Genomic DNA, 22,297 nt, shown 5'->3' on the forward strand with positions numbered 1-22,297 from the left:
TGACTCCCAAAGCGGATACTGCCTTGCTGGACTTCCAAGTCCCTCCTCAGGTACGTTTAAAAATACGAGAAACACTAGAGTGGAGCATAACATTGGTTGTTTATTTTCTGCACACGCACCCATTCTAAAACCTGTTCGCCACCCCCTCCCTAGAAATTGAGAGACCTGTCTACTGCATCCCTTTCCCGAATTTTTTCATTATGGGTCTCTATGATGCTCCTGTTTCGATGGCAATGAGCGCGTGAACTTGACCTTCGGTTTTACTGTATCTGCCGTTTCTGGATAAATCGTGCCCTAGCGCGTGCGGACTGACCAAAAATCTGCTCCTCCGGGATGTCGGTGACGGCTGCGGTTGCTGAGAAGGAATTAGGCAATGCTGCATATAAAAAGAAGGACTTTGAACAAGCTCTTGCACATTACAATAAAGCGATCGAGTTGGAGCCCACGTGCATAACGTATCACACAAACAAGGCGGCCGTATTTTTCGAAATGGGTCAGCTAGATAAGTGTATAGAAACATGTGAGCATGCAGTTGAAGTTGGACGCGAAAACAGGGCAGAATATAAATTGATTTCGAAGGCGTACGCCCGAATTGCCCATTGTTACGAGAAATTGAATGATCTCGCAAATGCGAAGAAATATTACGATAAATCCCTGTCCGAATGTCGGCAGCCCGAAATTGAGAAGAAGGCAAGAGACATAAATAGTAAATTGAAAGAACAAGAACGCCTTGCTTACATCAATCCAGAACTCGCGGAGGTTGAGAAAACCAAGGGAAATGATTGTTTCCAACAGGGAAACTATCCAGAAGCTTTGAAATTCTACAGTGAAGCAATAAGACGCAATCCAAACGACGCCAAACTTTACAGCAATCGAGCCGCATGTTACACTAAGCTCATGGAGTTCAATCTAGCCCTGAAGGACTGTAATACCTGCATTGATCTTGATCCTCAGTTCATCAAAGGTTACCTGCGCAAAGGTGCGGCGTGTGTAGCGGTTAAGGATCTCAATCAAGCGAGAAAAGCGTACAGGTTAGTCTCCAATGCAGCATCTCTATATGTATTATGTGCTTGCGTAGGTGTTTCAAGGTACGGTAGTTCTTACAGTGTTTCCCTCCTAGATCTATCTCTTCCCCAATAACTTCGATTTTTACATATGACTGTCATATCCGCGTGTTGGGCAGGAACTCTCTGCCATATTTCATGTCGCAACATTCGTATGCCATTCATAATTACTAGTCGACGGGTCAGCATATGGGTCGTTGAAAATTGCCGCTTTGGGAGGCGAAGGGACCATATGTAGCCAAGCAACGGCTGTAGTAACGGGCAACCTGAACACATCGTAACAACCGGCCTGAGATAGTACTGAGGATGAATATGTGAAATACACACAAAATGTTCGTCACGAATCTGGCTTTACTTGAGACCGGTGTTTAAAGTCCTGAAGATGTCTCAGATGCTACTCTCATAGTGGCCAAGCCTCGCAGCGATACGGCCTACAAAGGCGATTTAGTGTATACCCCGTGATTACCACACTTTTTGGACACGGGAACCACTGTCACCCTACGGCTGGTTGGGACGGTCTGCTTAAGCTTTGATCCAGGTAGACAAGCGCTCAGCATCGGTGACGGCAACGTCAGTGTCAACACTGATGGCTCTCCGTACAACCACCAAGTTTATCCAATTATACTAACTATACCTAAAGTCACCAAGTGAAAGTGAGAGAACTTTGAGCCGGACGGTCGCAAGCATTCTGAGGCCCTTACACCTTCAAGCGCCCAGTCAGATAGGCTGAAAAGAAATTGCCAAAGGACGCCGTTGGCATCGATCAGGCGCTGTTTCTTGCGATGCCTGTTGACTTGCTCCACATTTTGTATTGCTCTTTATTTTATACATGCTGCAAATCGCCTCTGCAAACTACTGTCAACCACAGTAAAGACTTATTAGTGCAAAAAACCCAATAATTTGTGCGGATGGCCATAACACAAACCAGGTGTATGTGCACTAATGGAAGTTTTTAGTATGGTTGCGACACGTATAAAAATAAATACACTGCGAAGTGGGAGCGAGTCAAAAGCAAGAGAAATTATCGTATGTGAGAGTCCCTTGGTGAAAGTCCGGACGTCCTGGGGACGAGATGGGTCAGTGGTTAGAGCGAGAGTGTACTGGCCGGAAGCTTTGTGGCTCCAACTAAACCTCCACATCTCGACTTCTGTCTAGTCTTCGCAACCTGGCATTATCCCAGCCCCTCCCGTTGGCGTGGCAGCTAGGCACAGAAAGGGTTCTACAGCTGTACGGTTATATTATCATCTCGTCCGGCCACTCCCTGTTGACACAGATCTCATCAGCAACGATTTGGACACAGGTTTCGAAGGACTTGCAGCGTGAATGTGAATAGAGAGTAGACATCCTTGTCGGACACCACTTGTTCTAGAGAAGTTTTTGAGGAGCTCACCATACACGCCCAGAAGTATGTGAGTAATGATAATAATCGTTCAGCCGTAACACCCTTTCGGATTCCAGCTGCCATGCCTTCCGAGGGAAGCACGCGGGCTGGAATACTTCCAGGTAGCTGAAGCATAGACTGGGGAAGTTGAGATGCAGAGGTCGGTTTCGAACCACGGACCTTCCGGTCAGTGAATTTTTGTTCTAACCACAGCCATCCTGCGTCGAAGTATACGAATATGGAGACCGAATTATGTTCGCCAAGTTCTGGGACATACACCGTCGACTACGTGTAGTCGACGTGTACTCACAAGATCAAATGATCCTTGGAGTCAAGCAACACCAATATTGTGGTTGTCTCTACATGTGGCGTTGCTCTAATCCCTAACGGAGTGTGTGTGGTCGACGCAGCATCTACGCGGTCGAAATAACGCTGGATTCTCACAAGTCAAGATTTCGCGTGCCACCGTAATTCGCCGAAGAATCACTGACGTCAGAAGCCTTGTTACAACAGTATTCAAAGTGGTACGTCTGTGGTTACAGCATTCATTGCGAGTACCTTTTTCGAGGCTACACCATTGTAGGTTCACCCCAGTTGTTTGGAGGATTCTCCCAGATAGTTGCAAAGAGGTTGGAGTGGCCCTGACTGTCCCGCCGAAACAGAACTGTTGGGGGGTCGTCAGGAGCAGGAGTATACCGACGTTTGAATAGGTGTGTACGCACGGACACTTCTGGGGCTTAGGGGAGTTCCATATTCACAGTTCACCCTTCTGTTGATGGCCGGCATTCCGAAATGGAGGTAGTAGGTGGCCAAGTCGTTTGTTCGGAGTATAGTGCTCAGTAGTCCAAACGTTATGCTTTGCTGGATGTCATAGTGCCACTTTTGTCCCCGATAGTTCCGCTGACAAGAAAGAGGCTTCTGAGGAACAGTCGAACGAATCACGTCAAACAGCTTGTGGGCGATTTTATCTTTTTTTTTTCGCTTCTACCATTTCCTTAACCTTTCGGTTCCACCGAACTTCTCGATCTGCACAGACACTCAGTTTCACTTGGCGTCAGGTTGATATGTCCTTAATTTTCACACTCCGAAATGAGCGTGAGGATAAGTGGCTCTTGCTCGTACGCCAGGTAGCCTCGTTATTGATATATGCTGTCCGTCGGAAACGCCCTTAACCATTGTCATCTCGTGGTACCTATTAACGAACTAGTTTCAGACCTAACTACACCAATGTCATCAGTTACCGGTGGTGAGAATCGATCACTGGCATTCTTCCTAGGAATCCGATCACGCACCTGTCATTTGGTGCTTTCCATTGCGTTTCTCAGGTCTGCGCACAATGTAAACCCTTCGCTTAGCTCATGAATCCAGAAAACGAGAAAAGAACCACAACCAGGCCCTTCAATGCTTGCCTGATTGTCCTGTGTCGGATGTCAGCGTTCACTCGAGGCATCTACTGGAGTCCTAGTGCCGATATTTCTGTCTGTTCACCCAGGTGATCATCATGTCCATATTCTGGGAGGCAGCGATGTTGCCTTCTAATAAAAGACAAGTCAAAAAAGGTCGGCCCCAAAGTCCGCACACTGCGGTCGCCCAACGGCTGACTGTGACCGCTGGCGCATTTTTCAATATGATGCTGCTCCAAAGGAACTTACTGCGTGCAGAAGCAGTGGGAGTGAGGTAGTAACGTCTTCCTCCCTGCGTCCTCAGGCTAGTCCAACACCTTGCAGCCGGGCCGATCAGGATGTTGAGTAACCGGCTCCGGGTCGTAAAGGTATACGTGAAGCTCTCTCCTGAGTTCATCGCAGCAAGCGGTGTCCGACAGGGTTGTCCTCTTTCACCTTTCCTCTTCAACTTCGTCATTGATACGATCATGGAAGACACTACCAGCCTTTAATGCCTGTGGGGTCGAAGTGCTCCCTGGGCCTCCGCTCACAGACACCGAGTACGCAGACGACATAGCTCTTCTTGGATCTAACCCCGTCGTGAATCAAACAATATTAAATAATCTGAATAATTCTGCCTTGTGGTTGTTCTAACCACAGCCATCCTGCGTCGAAGTATACGAATATGGAGACCGAATTATGTTCGCCAAGTTCTGGGACATACACCGTCGACTACGTGTAGTCGACGTGTACTCACAAGATCAAATGATCCTTGGAGTCAAGCAACACCAATATTGTGGTTGTCTCTACATGTGGCGTTGCTCTAATCCCTAACGGAGTGTGTGTGGTCGACGCAGCATCTACGCGGTCGAAATAACGCTGGATTCTCACAAGTCAAGATTTCGCGTGCCACCGTAATTCGCCGAAGAATCACTGACGTCAGAAGCCTTGTTACAACAGTATTCAAAGTGGTACGTCTGTGGTTACAGCATTCATTGCGAGTACCTTTTTCGAGGCTACACCATTGTAGGTTCACCCCAGTTGTTTGGAGGATTCTCCCAGATAGTTGCAAAGAGGTTGGAGTGGCCCTGACTGTCCCGCCGAAACAGAACTGTTGGGGGGTCGTCAGGAGCAGGAGTATACCGACGTTTGAATAGGTGTGTACGCACGGACACTTCTGGGGCTTAGGGGAGTTCCATATTCACAGTTCACCCTTCTGTTGATGGCCGGCATTCCGAAATGGAGGTAGTAGGTGGCCAAGTCGTTTGTTCGGAGTATAGTGCTCAGTAGTCCAAACGTTATGCTTTGCTGGATGTCATAGTGCCACTTTTGTCCCCGATAGTTCCGCTGACAAGAAAGAGGCTTCTGAGGAACAGTCGAACGAATCACGTCAAACAGCTTGTGGGCGATTTTATCTTTTTTTTTCGCTTCTACCATTTCCTTAACCTTTCGGTTCCACCGAACTTCTCGATCTGCACAGACACTCAGTTTCACTTGGCGTCAGGTTGATATGTCCTTAATTTTCACACTCCGAAATGAGCGTGAGGATAAGTGGCTCTTGCTCGTACGCCAGGTAGCCTCGTTATTGATATATGCTGTCCGTCGGAAACGCCCTTAACCATTGTCATCTCGTGGTACCTATTAACGAACTAGTTTCAGACCTAACTACACCAATGTCATCAGTTACCGGTGGTGAGAATCGATCACTGGCATTCTTCCTAGGAATCCGATCACGCACCTGTCATTTGGTGCTTTCCATTGCGTTTCTCAGGTCTGCGCACAATGTAAACCCTTCGCTTAGCTCATGAATCCAGAAAACGAGAAAAGAACCACAACCAGGCCCTTCAATGCTTGCCTGATTGTCCTGTGTCGGATGTCAGCGTTCACTCGAGGCATCTACTGGAGTCCTAGTGCCGATATTTCTGTCTGTTCACCCAGGTGATCATCATGTCCATATTCTGGGAGGCAGCGATGTTGCCTTCTAATAAAAGACAAGTCAAAAAAGGTCGGCCCCAAAGTCCGCACACTGCGGTCGCCCAACGGCTGACTGTGACCGCTGGCGCATTTTTCAATATGATGCTGCTCCAAAGGAACTTACTGCGTGCAGAAGCAGTGGGAGTGAGGTAGTAACGTCTTCCTCCCTGCGTCCTCAGGCTAGTCCAACACCTTGCAGCCGGGCCGATCAGGATGTTGAGTAACCGGCTCCGGGTCGTAAAGGTATACGTGAAGCTCTCTCCTGAGTTCATCGCAGCAAGCGGTGTCCGACAGGGTTGTCCTCTTTCACCTTTCCTCTTCAACTTCGTCATTGATACGATCATGGAAGACACTACCAGCCTTTAATGCCTGTGGGGTCGAAGTGCTCCCTGGGCCTCCGCTCACAGACACCGAGTACGCAGACGACATAGCTCTTCTTGGATCTAACCCCGTCGTGAATCAAACAATATTAAATAATCTGAATAATTCTGCCTTGTGGTTCGGCATGCGGTTCATACCTGCAAAGTTTAAAGTGCTACTGCAAGACTGGGTGGGCTCGAATCCTAGCCTCATGCTTGCGGATGAACCGATTGAGGTAGTGCGGTGCGCTCCGTATTACTATATGGATCGGAAACCTGGTCGCTGCGCGCTGAGGACGTCAAAAGACTTTCAGTGTTTGACCATCGATGTCTTTGGAGCATTGCCCGAATCTGGTGGGAACTCCGGATCAGCAATGCTGATGTACGTCGAATGGTATTCGGGAGAAATAACTCACCCTCGGTAGATGAACTGATCACACTGCACAGGTTGCGCTGGCTTGGCCATGTGCTGCGTATGCCAGTCGACCGACTTCCTAGAAGGGCTCTCTTCACACAACCACTTGAAGGGTGAAAGAGAGCCAGAAGCGGTCAAACAATGACTTGGCAGCGAAGTTTGAAGGCCATTACCAGCAAACTCAGCTGCGCTGGTCATTGCCGTCTTCCTGAATAAAGACCCCGAGACGGGCCATATCAAGGGTTAGAGACATTGTCAGACATGGCTCAGTCGTGCCCTCAATGGTGCTCGTGCATCCAAGCTATTGCCTTCAATGCGTAGCTCCATTTCCAACCCCCCCCACTTGACAGCCCACTGACAGTGCTGGATTTATGCACCAATTTACCAGCTCGCGCCTGCAATACGCAGCTACATACTCCCCTCAAATCATCGATGAGCGAAACTGCGTCAGCTATACAACCCTTACGACGAGTGCGCGGTTGTTGCAGCGTGTTTTCGGTCGTGTAACGGGTACTTCCACTGAAGAATGTGTCCAGCACCAGAAGCTGCGTTGGTTGGGACATGTGTTACATATGCGGAACCATCGTTTGCCGAAGAGAGTGCTGTTTTCCATGCCCAACTCAGAGTGGTGTAAGCAGAGAGGTGGCCAACCCTTGACTTGGCAGAGGAGTATGAAGGAGATCACGAAACGCTTGGGTGCTGTCGGTGCTATTCGCCTTCCAGGATGGGGACCGCGTGATCCTCACTGTGCCTGGTTGGAGACACTACAAGATATGGCTGCCAACCGATGTCAGTGGCGTTCTTGTTGTCAGTTTCTGTCCAGATTGCCTGAGTGAATGTCTGGAGGTGTAGGCACCTCGGAATGATTGTGTTAAGCTAGCACTAAGTCCCTCCCCCATCCACCTTTATTCTTTTCTTTACAATAAGGCTTTCAAATAAGTCATGGCTCTACGGCAGTGAAGCATTGGTGTTGAGCACTGATGTCATGCTGCCGTTGATGATGATGATGATGATGCACCTCGTCATTACTAATCCGGTTTTCCTAACTCTTCTGCCTGGGCAAGTGGTACATAGGATTTGCCCGCACAGTTCGGTGTCCACCGATGTCCCCTTCCCGCCACACGCTGGGCCATTTGACTCTCAGGTACCTGACCGAGGGGCTGTATGCTCCTCGCTGCCTGGTAACTGTTGCGCACTCGAATGATTGTGCCAGAAACAGAGAACGAGGATTGCCGAATGGTTGGCTTTAATCTTCTGTCAATTTCAACACATCAGCTGAAAGATTCGGAAACAGTTAGCTCAACGAATAGCGAGTAAAAATGGCTTTAATTGTCAATTTCAACACATCAGCTGAAAGATTCGGAAACAGTTAGCTCAACGAATAGCGAGTAAAAAGTTAAACACAACGTCCGTCAGTAACATTCTTCCCCGCCGGAGGGATTATTGTTAGGAGAATATAAATTAGGCTTCGCGGTTTCGAAGATTATAGGGTCGAACACGTTGTTGGTCTGTGATGTACTGTAAAACATTCCCTGGAACTTCACTGGGTTGTTCTGGTGGTGCCGTTTCGCCTCCAGGAGGATCAAGCGAGTGTGATTGAGTCTCGTCTGGAGGAGCCGCTACACTTTCGATTGATTCAGTTAAATAGACATCTGATATTGTCTGTGCTTTGGGTGCCAGATGTCTAAGAGAAACAGTTTCTTCCTTTCCGTTCGGGAAACGAACGCAGGCATACTGCGGGTTACAATTAACAAGTTCCACCTCTTCCACTAACGGATCGTATTTGGAAGAACGTGTCATCCTTTTTAACAGAACGGGGCCTGGAGTCGATAACCAAGTCGGAAGAGAGGTGCCGTACGTTGACTTCCGGTGGAAGTTAAGGAATCTTTCATGTGGTGTCGTGTTAGTAGCGGTGCACAATAAGGAGCGAACAGAGTGCAAAGCATCTAGAAGCACACATTCCCACTCGGTAATGTCCCGTTGTTGGGTCTTCAACGCCAGAGTGATAGACTTCCAAAGAGTACCATTAAGCCGTTCGACTTGTCCGTTACCGCGCGGATTGTATGGGGTAGTTCGACTGGTTGCTACACCCCTGTCGTGAAGAAACGTTTGTACTTCACCTGACATGAAAGCTCCACCACGATCAGAATGGACGTATGAGGGCATTCCGAACAAAGAGAACAACTGATTAAAACACTTGATCACGGTGGATGAGGACACATCCGTACACGCGAAGGCGAATGGGAAACGAGAGTACTCGTCGATCATTGTTAGAAGGTATTTGTTGTGGGAGGTCGATGGAAGTGGGCCTTTAAAATCTATGCTGACGCGTTCAAACGGCTGTGTAGCTTTAATAAGATTGCCAAAAGGGTGATTGAGGAAACGAGGCTTCAATTCCGAACAAATACTACACTGATTTGTAATCGCCTTAACATCCTCGGTCGAAAACGGCAAATTTTTTGAGCGAACGAAATGAAGCATCCGCGTGATACCGGGGTGACATAATGTATTATGAAGATGTTTGAGATCCACCTGTGACATCGCAGATACGTAATCAGTCCGCGATAGTGCGTCAGCGGCTTTATTCTGATTACCTGGACGGTACTGGACATCGTAATGAAAACAGGACAGTTCAAGTCTCCATCTCTGGATTTTGTCGTTTTTTACTTTGCCTTTGTGTTGTTTGTCGTACATAAAGGCGACTGATCGTTGGTCCGTGACAAGTGTGAAGTGATTGCCGATCAGGTAGTGTCTCCACTTTCTCAGAGCTTCAACAATCGCGTACGCTTCTTTTTCGATTGCTGAATGATGCCGCTCACTGTGTGACAGAGTGCGTGAAAAGAAAGCTACCGGGCGCCCGTCTTGATTGAGAGTGGCCGCAATGGCTATGTCGGAAGCATCAGTTTCCACAACGAGTGGACGAGTGTAGTCTATGGTGAAAACGGCTGCCTTTTCCAAATCGTGTTTGAGCTTATTCAGTGCCGCTTGTACGCTATCTGGAATCGGGAAGATCTGATTGCGGACGATTTGATGAATCTTATCTGAGAAACATGGGATCCAGTGTGCGTAGTATGCCAGCATTCCGACCAATCTTCGTTGTGAACGGATGTCACATGGATGAGGCAACTCCCGTAGGGCTCGAAAACGTTCAGGATCCGGTTTTATCATACCATGAGATATTTCGTATCCCAGTAATAGTACTTTCGCAGTAGCTATGATGCTCTTTTTCTGGTTAAATGTAATACCGTGACGTTTTGAGGCCTCTAAGAATTTCTTCAAATTTCGATCATGTTCCTGGGCATCGCGACCACACACGGTAACATTGTCAACATATGCGAATGTATCGAGCAGATTTTCCTCGCGTATGATGTTGTCTATGGTGCGTTGAAAGCAGGCCACACCATTAGTAACTCCGAACGGAATGCGGCGAAATTGAAAGAGTTTACCACATGCCTCGAATGCAGTATATGGCTTGTCTTTGTCGAGAATGGGGATCTGGTGGTACGCACTTTGAAGGTCTAGTGTGCTAAACACCGTGTAATGGGAAACCTTCTCTACAAGTTCGTCCACCTTCGGCAGAGGATACGCATCAAGGTAAGTGAAGCGATTTATGGTTTGACTGTAATCGATGACCATGCGCTTCTTATGCCTGTCATTCGTAGTAACGAGAACCTGAGCGCGCCAAGGAGAGTTAGACGGCTCAATAATTTTGTCAGCTAGTAACTTCCGAACCTCCGTCTCGATAAATACCGTATCCGTGCGAGAGAAACGACGAGATTTAGTGGCAATTGGAGTACATCCAGGGGCGAGATTATCAAACAAAGAGGGGGCGTTGACTCTCGCTGCTTTCAATGTGCATATGGCGAATGGGGGCCGCTTACCCGTGAATGGTATGATGACACTTTGGTGTTGACTGAGGAAATCCAAGCCAAGGATGACGTCTGAACACAAATTGGATAAGAGCGAGAGTTTGACACTTTCGTATAGTGTGCTTTTGTACAGAACGGTAGCATAAAGATGACCGCTAGTAACACACGATAAGTTCGTTGAAGCCATCGAGATAGCGCTCTTAGAGGATGTTATTGTCCAACCATGCTTTAGTGCGATGTCAGAAGAAATATAACTTTCGCAACTACCAGTATCGATAAGTGCGTGAAGTGGGATATTATTCACTATAACATCAACGATTGATTTGGAAAGTCCCATGGATGAAGAGATGTTGAAAATGGATGAGACACCAGGGTTCACCGTCGATGTGATACGGCTTGAACCCAGTTTGGATCGACAAACTTTTTGGAAATGACCTTTCTTGCCGCAAGAATGACAGAAAGACTCACGAGCCGGGCATTTTGAACGAATGTGCTTACCGTTGCCACAGAAGAAGCAAGATAAGGATGTGCTTGCAATCGTGTCACTAGATTCCATCTGAGAGATAAAAGCATCACGAACAGGAGTAAGAGGTTTATCAGTTTTGATAGATGCGGCGCCACAGGGAACATGAGAAGACGAGTCGTATGAGAGTGACTGTTGTTGAGCATGTTCAAGCAGACGTGCCTCGTCAAAAGCTTGTTGAAGCTTAAGAGTGTGTTTTTCTAGTAGTCGTTGGCGAACGGAATTAGACTGCAAGCCTGTGATAAAAGCGCCTCGAATAGCCTCATCCCGATGTTCATCGACAGAAACCGCACGAAAATTACAGTCCTTGGCGAGGTAACGTAATTTTTGCAGGAACGCGTTGACTAATTTGCCCGGTTCCTGTTTGGTAGTAGCCAGCACGTGGCGGTAAAACACTTCATTTTTGGGTTTAATGTACATCTTTTCGAGCGTCTGGATGGCGTCTTCGTAAGTAGTACATTCACAAACATGTTGATAGACGGACGGAGAAAGAAAATTTACCAAAAGTTTTCTTTTGTTAACGTTTGGGAGTTCGATGCATGAGAGGAAGTTCGTAAACGTTTCGTGCCAATGGATCCATGGTTCTGAAGCAGAAGAGGATTGGGGGTTGGCGTCAAACCGATCTGGGTGAAACAATCGTTCCATTGTATTTTGATAGAAGATTAGATTGTTGCGCACTCGAATGATTGTGCCAGAAACAGAGAACGAGGATTGCCGAATGATTGGCTTTTATCTTCTATCGATTTCAGTACATCAGCTAAAACATTAGGAAACACAATTAGCTCAACGAATAGCGAGTAAAAAGTTAAACACAACGTCAGTATATAACAGTAACAATAAAAAATACCGTTCGAAATCCACGAGGTTTTTTCTACATAGGAGCTTTGAACGTCCATGCTCTATGTCAAATTGGTAAACAGGCAATGGTTGTTGAGACCTTATACTCCATCAAAATTGATGTATGCTGTGTCTCCGAAATGCGCATACAAGATCCGAGCATGGTTATGCATTTCAGAACGCCAAGGAAGAAACCAGCGCTTGTTTCCTCGTCCGTTTGCTCGGTGGCCCAGAAGCGATGACTCATGAATTGTATGGCGTGGGAGTTGCACTCAGCCCCAGAGCTGAACGCGCTTTGTTGGTTTGGATCCCAGTGAACAGTCGCCTTTGCGCCGTCCGGTTATTCAGTTCAATCAAGCTCAGTGCCGTGGCATAAAAAGCGGTGCCTGTTTGTAGTGTCGGCTCATGCCCCAACGGAATGTAGTCCTAAGGCGGAGAAGGATACTTTCTATCGGGAGCTATCCTGGCTCATTCGTCAAGCGGGATACACAGACATTGTGATCTTTGCAAGCGATTTGAATACTCAATTAGGTCGTCTGAACTCCTTGGAATCACATCGGTCGATTCGGAGTCGATGCCTGCCGTACAGACAACGGAGATTGACTCCGTCATTTGTGTATTGATCATGAACTTTCTGGCAAGCTCGAACTTTCAACATAAACGTAACCTGGCGTCCACCAGCTGCACATCAATCGTAGACCCAGCTGGACCACGTGGCCACCAGTCACTGATGGAGAGCCACAATTCAAGACTGCCGTTCCTTCTGGGGCACACTTCTTGATTCCGACCACGCCATGGTGCGTGCGTGCCTGACAGTTCGTTTCCCTTCAGGCCTTCACAAGTCGACAAGAAACATGCCAATCCACTGTCTTCGAAGAATTACCATAGCTCAGCAGTGTCAGTCTGAGCTAGCCCAACAACTGTCCACAGTAAACCAATACTGTGGTGGCAGTGAGCATGTGGATAAAGCGTGGCAAAATGTGAAAGGAGCTATGTTAGCGGCGTTCAGTGCTGTCTGTTCGACTTCTCTGATTTGACGACAAGAGCACCGGATGTCGTCGAGATCGCTATCCATGATTGATGGTAGGAAACCGTCACGAAGAGACTGGACCTTGTCATGTTGTGGCGGTTTGAGTTCCTCGGCGACCCATTGAACTATACTGGGGGGTGTCCGCGCGACTTTCAGAGGTTGGTCCATGGGTAGAGGTCTGACGAACAGTCTCCTGGCCCTCCAGTTTGGGAGTTGAAACATGTAGGGCAACGGGGCTTTGGTTGAGGACCCTAATCGTCCTCATACCAGTATTCCAGCCCTCGTACAAACATGACATTCACAACTAACAATATTCTCATGCCACATCGGCCGTCGCGTGGTACCGTCAGCCGGGTCGCCTTACTTGCTGTATACAACAGGGCGGGTAAGCGAAAACATGCTACTGCTGACTCCCCCTTCTTACACTTTCACGCCTTCCGACTTTCATCCCCCCTCCCAAATTTGAATACTTTCTCCGCAGGTCCCAGCTCTAGGACTGACCGTTTTGCTCGCCCTGCATCACACTCAGCTGTACGTCCGAGTTCAGTTACAACCCTAAACACTTGGAAGTCTGTTTCCAAACCCCGAAAGCTGTCTACTTAGCCAACATCTGTGAGAGAATCTAGAGGAAGTGAGGTTCATCGCACCTTGTTTATTGTGTCTGCTCACGCCCCAACTGACTGTAGCTGTGAATCTGCCAAGGGCAGTTTCTATGACGTTCTAGGTGCCCTTCTACAGCGGGCCAAAAGCTCAGATATCGTTGTGGTTGGTGGTGATGCGAATGCCCAGTTAGGTAGACTTAGCGCTGCTGAGGCCCGATTGGGTGGTCGTCTTGGCCTGGACACGAGACGCACGGACAACGGAGACCGCTTACTTCAAGTGTGTGCCGATCACAGACTGTTCCTTTGCACTACGAATTTCCGGGACAGTGAAAGTCGCTTGGCAACGTGGTGCCCACCAACAAACCAGCGCCGAATCCAACTAGACAACATCACCGTCAGTTATCGATGTCGACCGCCTGCCGCTCCCTTGGGACACGAGCGTGAAGTCCGACCATGCACTTGTACGCTGCTGCTTTTCATTGCGTTTTTCAGGTGTACGCAAATCGCGCACACCTTGCTTAGCCATTGAGAAGCTAGTGGATCCAGAAGCGCTGCTCAAAGCCGGAACATCTGTTTGCGGTACAAGCCAGCCAACCTCATCCAAGCATTGAATCTCTGATAGGACCGTGTCTTTGCTGGAGACCCGGCGACAGATTCCTCCTGGCCGCCACCACAACTCCACCCAGCGCATCATTCGCCGCCAGGTGAAACAGTGTCCGTGCAGACCGAGAAGCCTGGCGGACCCGAAAGTTCGAAGAAATGGAAGATGCAAAGAATGCTGGAAGCGTGCGCAAACTGTTCCACTTGATTCGTTCATCTGGTCCTCGGAAACCTCTTGTCAGCGAAATAATCAGGTACCAAAATGGCTCCATGATATGCAGCAAGACAGAACGTTCGGACCGCTGGGCACAGTAATTTGAGCAGCAATCCAGCTGGCAATCTGCTACCTCCAATTCAGAAACCCGTCTTTCAACAGGAAGGTGGACCGTAAATATGGAGCCGCCTTCAGTCTCAGAAGTGTCCGAATGTATTTCTCTACTCAAGCGTCATCGTGCTGCTGGTCCTGACGACCTGCTCTTTTCAAGGATGGTGATGGATTCCTCAGTCACTGCCTGTCTAGCCTATTTGGGTCTATCTGGGAGAAGGAGACCATCCTAGACAACTGGGGTGGATCGATAGTGGTGCCCATTTTCAAAAAGAGCACTCAGGGAATGCAGCAACCACAGAGGTGTTAGTTTGACGCCTGTTGTGACAAGGCTTCTGGCGTCGCTGATTCTTCGTCGTCTTACGGTGGCGCGTGAAACCTTGACTCGTGAGAATCAAGCGGGATTTCGACCGTGTAGAGGCTGCGTTGACCACATCTCCGTCAGGTGTTAGAGCAACGCCACATGTACAGACGACCCACAATCCTGGTATTCCTTGACTTCAGGGGTGCGTTTGATTCTGTCTATCAGTCAGTGCTGTTAACTACACTTGTTCAACAGTGTATGCCCCAGAAGTTTGTAAACATAATCCGATCTCTATATTCACATACTTCTGGGCGGGTGAGAGTGTATGGTGAGCTCTCCAAAAGCTTACCTACAAAAAGTGGTGTCGGACAAGGATGTCCACTCTCTCCATTCTTGTTCAACTTCGTAATTGACTTGTTGTTGGTGAGAGGCTTGTCGATCTGGAGTACACAGATGACATCGCCCTCATCTTTGAAGACCAGAGAGAAGCACAAGCCCTGTTGAATCGACTGCCCACCATCACGCCATTTTTGGCATGTGCCTTGCACCTTCAAAGTGCAAAGTCCTGCTTCAGAATGTGGCCTCTGTGAACATATCCCTTGCAATTCAAGGAGAATCACTGGAGATTGTGGAAAATTTTACATACCTCGGTAGTTGTATTAGCTCTGACGGAAGTGTGTTTGATGAGGTCAGTGCAATAATCTCAATGACTCGCATAACGTTTGCGTCACTTGTGGCGTCAAAAGGGCGTCTTACGGGATCTTAAGGGTAATGTGTATCAGGCTAACGGTCATGTGCTACGCATGCCGAAACACCGTCTACCGAGACTAGTGTTGTTCTCCGTGCCTCCTTCAGGATGGCGCAAACCGCCAGGTGGACTGCACATTACTTGGCAGGAAGGCGGGAAAGAGATCATGAAGAGTTTTGGTGTTGTACACCTTCCATGATGGAGTCCCCGTGACCCCGTCTGTACTTGGCTGGAGACGTTGCAAGAAATGGCGGCTAATCGATGTCAGTGGTGTTCGTGCTGTCAGTTTCCTTCCATACTGTCTGAGCGGTTGGAGGTGTAGGCACTTCAGAATACTTGACATAGGCCAGCACTAGGCCCCTTCCCCCCACCCACTCTTCTCTTTTTTGAACCTTATGGTTTTACGGCAGTAAAGCATCAGTGGCAACACTGATGTTGCTGTCTTTGACGATGATGAAGGCGCAAACTTACTGACCAGAAGGGCCTTTGCACCTAGGCTCGGGCAACCTGACAGCATCTCGGCCCTCGTGCTTATTTCGAGTGGCATGGCAGGTAGGTAGCTGAATGATTATTAGATCCAGTGTTAACAGTTTACAGTAGCACCTCGTTGGTGGGCAAAGGTCACTTTGAAAGAATACATGATCCTATGATCCACATTTAACTTTTGATGAATATAATAAATTCGAAAGCATCGCCAAGCCTACAATGTCACGTACAGTTTGGCCCCAAACTTTAGACTAACCAGTTTGCTATACTGTGATACCGTGACCTATAAGTGCCCAGTACTAGTTTCAGAGAACATTTTCGAACGTTAACTCAGGTGATTGGGCGTTCTTACACGGTACTTTGTGCTTACATATTTCGACTTTTTAAACTCAATAATTGTATGGTACGAGGGAAAATTATGAAAGCAATGGAGTGTGATTTTTGGCATCTTACGTGCTTGGTTAACTGACTCGATAAAATAGTTGCCTGCACCAGCCTTCAACCAGACAACGTGGATTATGAGCATATATACATAAACACAAGCCAAGTACGAACTCCGTGAATAAATCAAATACCCTGTGATCAAAAGCGAATGAACGTAATACTATTTACCAATTTTCAGACGTTTTGCCAATGGTTTTGCTTACCTCAACATCATAACCATCTGACTGTGAATTATCCAGGTATTTGCCACTTTCGAACTTTTCGTTCTCGATCTTAGTTATCCATTGGGGCGAGCTGGCTTTGGGTTGAGCACGAATTTACTGACCGGAAGGTCCAACCTCTGCCTATCGACTTCCCCTGTCTAGGCTTGAGCAGCTTGGCAGTATCCCAGGCCTCGTGCTTCCTTTGGGTGGCATGGCAGCTAGGCACTGAAAGGGTGTTACAGCTGAACGAGTATTATTATTATTATTATTATTATTACTATTATTATTATTATTACTGTAGGTCGCAGAACGGCACTGAATATACGACCAGAATCGCAGTTGCAAGTACTAGTCGGACTTTCTCAGGCGTCGTGTGAGTATGGGTCATCGGTTTTAAAGTTGCTCACTTATTCTGAAGCATAGCACTAGACGTGAGCACTTCCATCCACCTACCTGTACCCGGCCTATTTATCGTATACACTGATTTGTTCCTGGCGTTATAATAGATAATTAATTGTTCAGTTGTAACATCCCTTCGGTGCCTAGCTGCTATGCCATCCGGAAGGAGCACGATGACTGAGATACTGCTAGTTTGCCGAAGCCTAGGCAGGAGACTTCAAGACGTAGATGTCGGGTTCGAATCACGGACCTTCCGGTCAGTAAATTTGTGCCACCTCACTATCTTGGCGTCTTTGTGATAAAGGTGACGACATCTTTCCGTTTGATTGAACGGCACTGAATATACGACCAGAATCGCAGTTGCAAGTACTAGTCGGACTTTCTCAGGCGTCGTGTGAGTATGGGTCATCGGTTTTAAAGTTGCTCACTTATTCTGAAGCATAGCACTAGACGTGAGCACTTCCATCCACCTACCTGTACCCGGCCTATTTATCGTATACACTGATTTGTTCCTGGCGTTATAATAGATAATTAATTGTTCAGTTGTAACATCCCTTCGGTGCCTAGCTGCTATGCCATCCGGAAGGAGCACGATGACTGAGATACTGCTAGTTTGCCGAAGCCTAGGCAGGAGACTTCAAGACGTAGATGTCGGGTTCGAATCACGGACCTTCCGGTCAGTAAATTTGTGCCACCTCACTATCTTGGCGTCTTTGTGATAAAGGTGACGACATCTTTCCGTTTGATTTGTTCCATTCAGCTGTACAATCATGTTCGCCAGCTTCTTGATGTCTTACCGTCTGTAGTGCATTACGGTGATACCGACCCGTTTAGCATTACTACGATGTGTTTACTATTCTCTAGCTGTTTGCTTGTCAGCATGACTTGCCAGATTTAGTCGCTTCCAACGTAATTATGACATGTAGGGTTGTAAGTGTACCCATCTCATTCTTGGCTTGATAGCACTATCTAAACATGGATGGCCCGTCAGTATCTCAACGTCGCCTTGTGTTTCGCATGTAAGCTTTGCGCCGGTGATGTATCATGGATGAGTGGCTGGCTTTAGGTTAGATAGCTTATTACACCACATTTTTCGCAGATACATTTTAATCAAACCCACCCTTCCCTATCTCTTACTTCAGAAAAGCTTTGGAGATCGATCCTGCATGTGCTGAAGCCAAACAAGGATTGATGCAGACCTTCACGGATGATGACGACCCCGAAGCTGCGCGCAAGCGTGCGATGAACGATCCCGAGATTGCATCCATCCTGTCTGATCCCGCCATGCGACTCATTTTGAGCCAGATGGAAGACCCCACCGCCTTGCGCGAGCATCTAAATAATCCAGAAATTGCGTCGAAGTTAATGAAGTTGATAGATGCTGGCTTGATTTCTTTTCGGTGATTCGGATACGCTGGTATATTATGGTGATGTTACTTCCTGATGTCAAGACTTTCTTACAAACTGTGGTAACTGTTACCGTTCCCTCGCATTGCATCGAAGTGCTGTCGCAAAGTTCTTGCAGTTTTCATATACCATACCGATGAAATAAATTCACTTCCAAGATCAACTCCTTCGTTGTAATTTCTGGGTTGGTTTTTGGAGCGAGTTGTTACAATTCTTAGTAATTGAAGTCAGTAATTCTTTAGGATAACGGAATCGCAACGCAAGTGGTGAGCTTCATTAGGAGCTTAAACTACTCCAGTCAGATTGCGGTAGGGCTTGTGAGTTCCGGGTTGCATGCCAAAACAATTTTGTTGACGGATACCGTCAACCCGCCTTCGTTAGGCAGGGGTGCTGAGTAAAGGTGGATCAACAAAAGTAGAAAATATCTCGGCGAAATATACTTATTTGCCTCAACTGGATTCCCGTTGGGTCTCTCGTTCATGCTTTTATTCGGGTGAATATGCTGCCCGATGACAATCCCATTTTAGGTTTTTAAAATGTACATGTGCGTAAAGTTGTTTCAAGCTTCTCAGCAGCCCGTAGCTGGTTCCGCCCTTCCTGGAGCTCATCAGGTAGACACATTCCCCGAGTCCCCGTCAGTCCTATGTTCTACTCGAGCACAAGTTGCACGAAATTCGCCAGGTACCCTCATTTGCCTGCTAATTTGGTTCCGACCGGAATAGCACGATCCCAGTCCTCTCGTTTATGCTGTTCTTTAACTAGATGTATACAAAGACCGCCTCATGTTTCGGTTATGCGAGTTACTGCGGTTCATTTTGTTGATGAACCCACAATTTATTGTTAACATAGAGCATATCTTTGACGGAAACCTGATGAGCCCCGAGAACGGCGAAGCCAGTCGTAATCGAAGGGCTTTTAGCAGCCTTGAGTAGTATGTTGTTTAGAAAGTGTTTTTTTCCTTTTGGAGGTCTGGAGGTAGCGCTCCGCATGAAGGACCAGAAATATGTGGACAATGGATTGTCTTGGTCACCGATACAAACAGTATGGTCTGATTGCGCCATCTGACCCTGCCGACCTGGTATCTCCAATTTTTGCGGAAGATTTCGCCCTACGAGCGCTAAGTATGGGGATATTTTTATCTGATTTAGCTTTACTATGTTGTCTTAGTCCGCCGCCGACTCGTTTGGGTCATTGTAGGGCAGTGGTTTCGCATCGTTGGACACGGCCACCGAGTGAACAAGTTCAGTCTCGAAATTGGCAAACACTCAGCCCGCGCTAGCTAAGTGAGAAAACCTCAGTATTAGTAAACAGTGGAATGACAGACAATGGCGGTATATGCGCGATATGACAACACGGGTGGGAACAGCCCCGAGGGACTTCGTGTCGTGCAGGTTCCCTTTGAGCTCGAAGGTGATAGTTATGGTCCTAAAGATCGACGGAATAACTTAACCGAACAGTAACTGTTGCTACCACCCATTGCGTACGGGAACACAGCGGCAAGGTGGATGAAGTTCAGAAGTAACCGAATGATACAACTAACAACCCCAGATATTGGTGACTGAAATACTTCTTCAAATTGACACTTGTTGCGGATGTTTCGTCACCAGTCGAAGTTGAGATCAAGAACTGAATCGTAAAACGTCGCAGATTTGCAGGTTCAAACGGCGGACCAGCTAAGCGAAGTTCACGGGGTACGAGTCAGAGTTCAAGTTCGAAGGACGTCAACCAATCAGAACACGAGTGAAGGACTCTGCCAATAGGTTACTCATAGGTACATCCCCTTAAGAAGCAAGTGTGCAAACTCGGCCGCACTACTAATCGACACACTACTTCCCTGCGCTGCAAAATAATGCAGTGATGATGCGAGCATGACCTCGGTCGGTGATGGTTGGTTCAGCGAACGAATCTACCGCAAACTGATCAAACTAATAAAATTCTCTTTTGTACAAAACCCCGGTTGTCCGATTCATTCCTGAGCAAAGCGAAGTTTCACACCGCTGGTCTTTGAATATCAGAGCAGAAGCTCTTCCAAGAACAACTCAATGGTTAGGTTAACAAACAAAGGGTGAAGAGTTACTTCTTTCTCTAGGAAATTTCACTGTCGTCCAGCATTATTGTGCTGGAGTATCGAACGTCGTGCGACTGATGACCAGCCGGCCCGAGAATATTCCATTATGAAGTCGGACAATGGACTTGGTAACCCGTACCTCAGAAAGAAAACAGCAAAATTCTTTCGAAATCGTCTTATTTTCTTTGAAGGTGACGCGCGACAGGACTTCTCAGTGGAGTGTATTTTATGTAATGCACAGACCCTGTCCTGTTGTAACCCCACAAAGACGAGTCGGTCGTAGAACTCTACCGAAAGTAGTAGAAACGGCCATTATAATGCGAATTTTCCTGTGGAAGTATGAAGGAAGATTATTTGTGTAGTGGCAAGCGTTTTTGGGACTCTCATGATTACTTGACCAATGCAATTTTGATTACCTTTACCTGATATGTTTGACAAACGCCTTGTGATTTTCTACTACAGGAGAATTAGGTTTGGAGTTTGAATGTAGGTAAGTGAACTGAAAACGATTTGCTTTTGTCCGTATTTCGGTTGGTATTTTAAATCTAACCTGCTGTTTCTCTCGGATCAGTTTGTACGCTGATTCCTGGGTGACCTCTCGAAAATATGACTGACTTAGTTTTCACGCTTCGAAAGGCTTCTTTGTTAGTGAACAAATCAGGTTGTTGTGGAAATGAAATGAACAGTTTGGTTTTATTGTGCAAAAGGAGGTTCACGAGTAGTCACCATTCGCAATTCATTATTACGGAGATGTGCATATTGATTCGAGTTTACGGCTCAACTGAGGTTGTACACATGTAGGTCGTGTCAAATTGTGCAACCTTGGTGTTTTCGGCACACAGCTCGTACGACTTGGAAAAGGTAAACATAATTTGTGTAAGCAAAGGAGTGTTTGTGCCACTTCACTCAGACTGATTTGGAACTCGTGGTTATCAGTGAATCACCACGTTTTCGTTTATTTGACCCACAGTTTGCACACTTTTTTTCGTCATTTTATTCATGCCCATCAGTTGCTAATATCCACCTGTATATAACTTGTGGACTTGGAATCGAAGGTAATTTATTTACTCCTTCAGCCGGCAGTTTACTAAAAACATCTATGCGACTGCCGCTTTGACATTCAGGCGCAGGCTGGTATTAAATGTTGCCCGGATGAAAGCCACAATGACACCGATGCCAGTACTAGCCAAGTTTGCGACACTTTAAGTAACCCCACTCAGATAGAACCGCATCAAATTCTGAGCTAGTTCTTCGAACCGCAGCTGAAGAGGTATGACGATGTAATTTTAAGATGTCTGTGGTTAACATTACTTGGTAGTCGTGATCGATTTATGCTTAAACACTCACTAAGATTTCGTACATGGTTTAGCAAGACCACAGTGAGGCCGCGCTCTCAATGAAAACCATCAAGTGACGGCCGCCGCGTTAACCTTTGTTTATTACTTCCAGACCGTTGACCTGTCTTGTGACTTTTGTGCAGGATGTATGTATGCCAACGGGGTTGCTCCTACACAAAGGGCCACAGTGTTTGCTCACTGCGTGAAAATATGGTGGCACCTCAATTTAGTGAGTATTCGAAGTTCGGGCAGGGTAAATATGCAATATTTCCTCTGTTGCTATGGTATACCTGTAAAGCACTTCGATTTGAGTCTCCGTGCCTTGGCAAGTCCCTATGGTTTATATTAGCTAATGGATAGTACAGATGTGGCCTTGGGTACGGTTGCTTTTCATTGGTCATGTGAGTTCTCATGGTTCCCTGATGGTTAAGACAACAGATCATGAAGTTTTCGAGTCTTAAGTGGTTCCGATAATTTCGGACACCGCGCCACAGGCATGTTGTTGATATTGAAAAGCTTTATAAATGATCAGCGTGGATG

General features: G+C 47.1%; 1 protein-coding gene across 1 annotated transcript; it reads left to right on the forward strand.

Moving 5' to 3' along the window:
• Positions 1–282: 282 nt before the first annotated feature.
• T265_03204 (hypothetical protein) lies at positions 283–18,517 on the forward strand (the record flags this gene model as incomplete). The annotated part of the gene is made up of 2 exons (XM_009167623.1): positions 283–1,031; positions 18,088–18,517. The coding sequence occupies 2 exons, from the start codon at positions 334–336 to the stop codon at positions 18,347–18,349; spliced, it is 960 nt and encodes a 319-aa protein (XP_009165887.1).
• Between the last annotated feature and the right edge of the window lie 3,780 nt (positions 18,518–22,297).

Source organism: Opisthorchis viverrini (genome assembly GCF_000715545.1).
Source record: "Opisthorchis viverrini unplaced genomic scaffold opera_v5_44, whole genome shotgun sequence".
NCBI lineage: Eukaryota > Metazoa > Platyhelminthes > Trematoda > Opisthorchiida > Opisthorchiidae > Opisthorchis > Opisthorchis viverrini.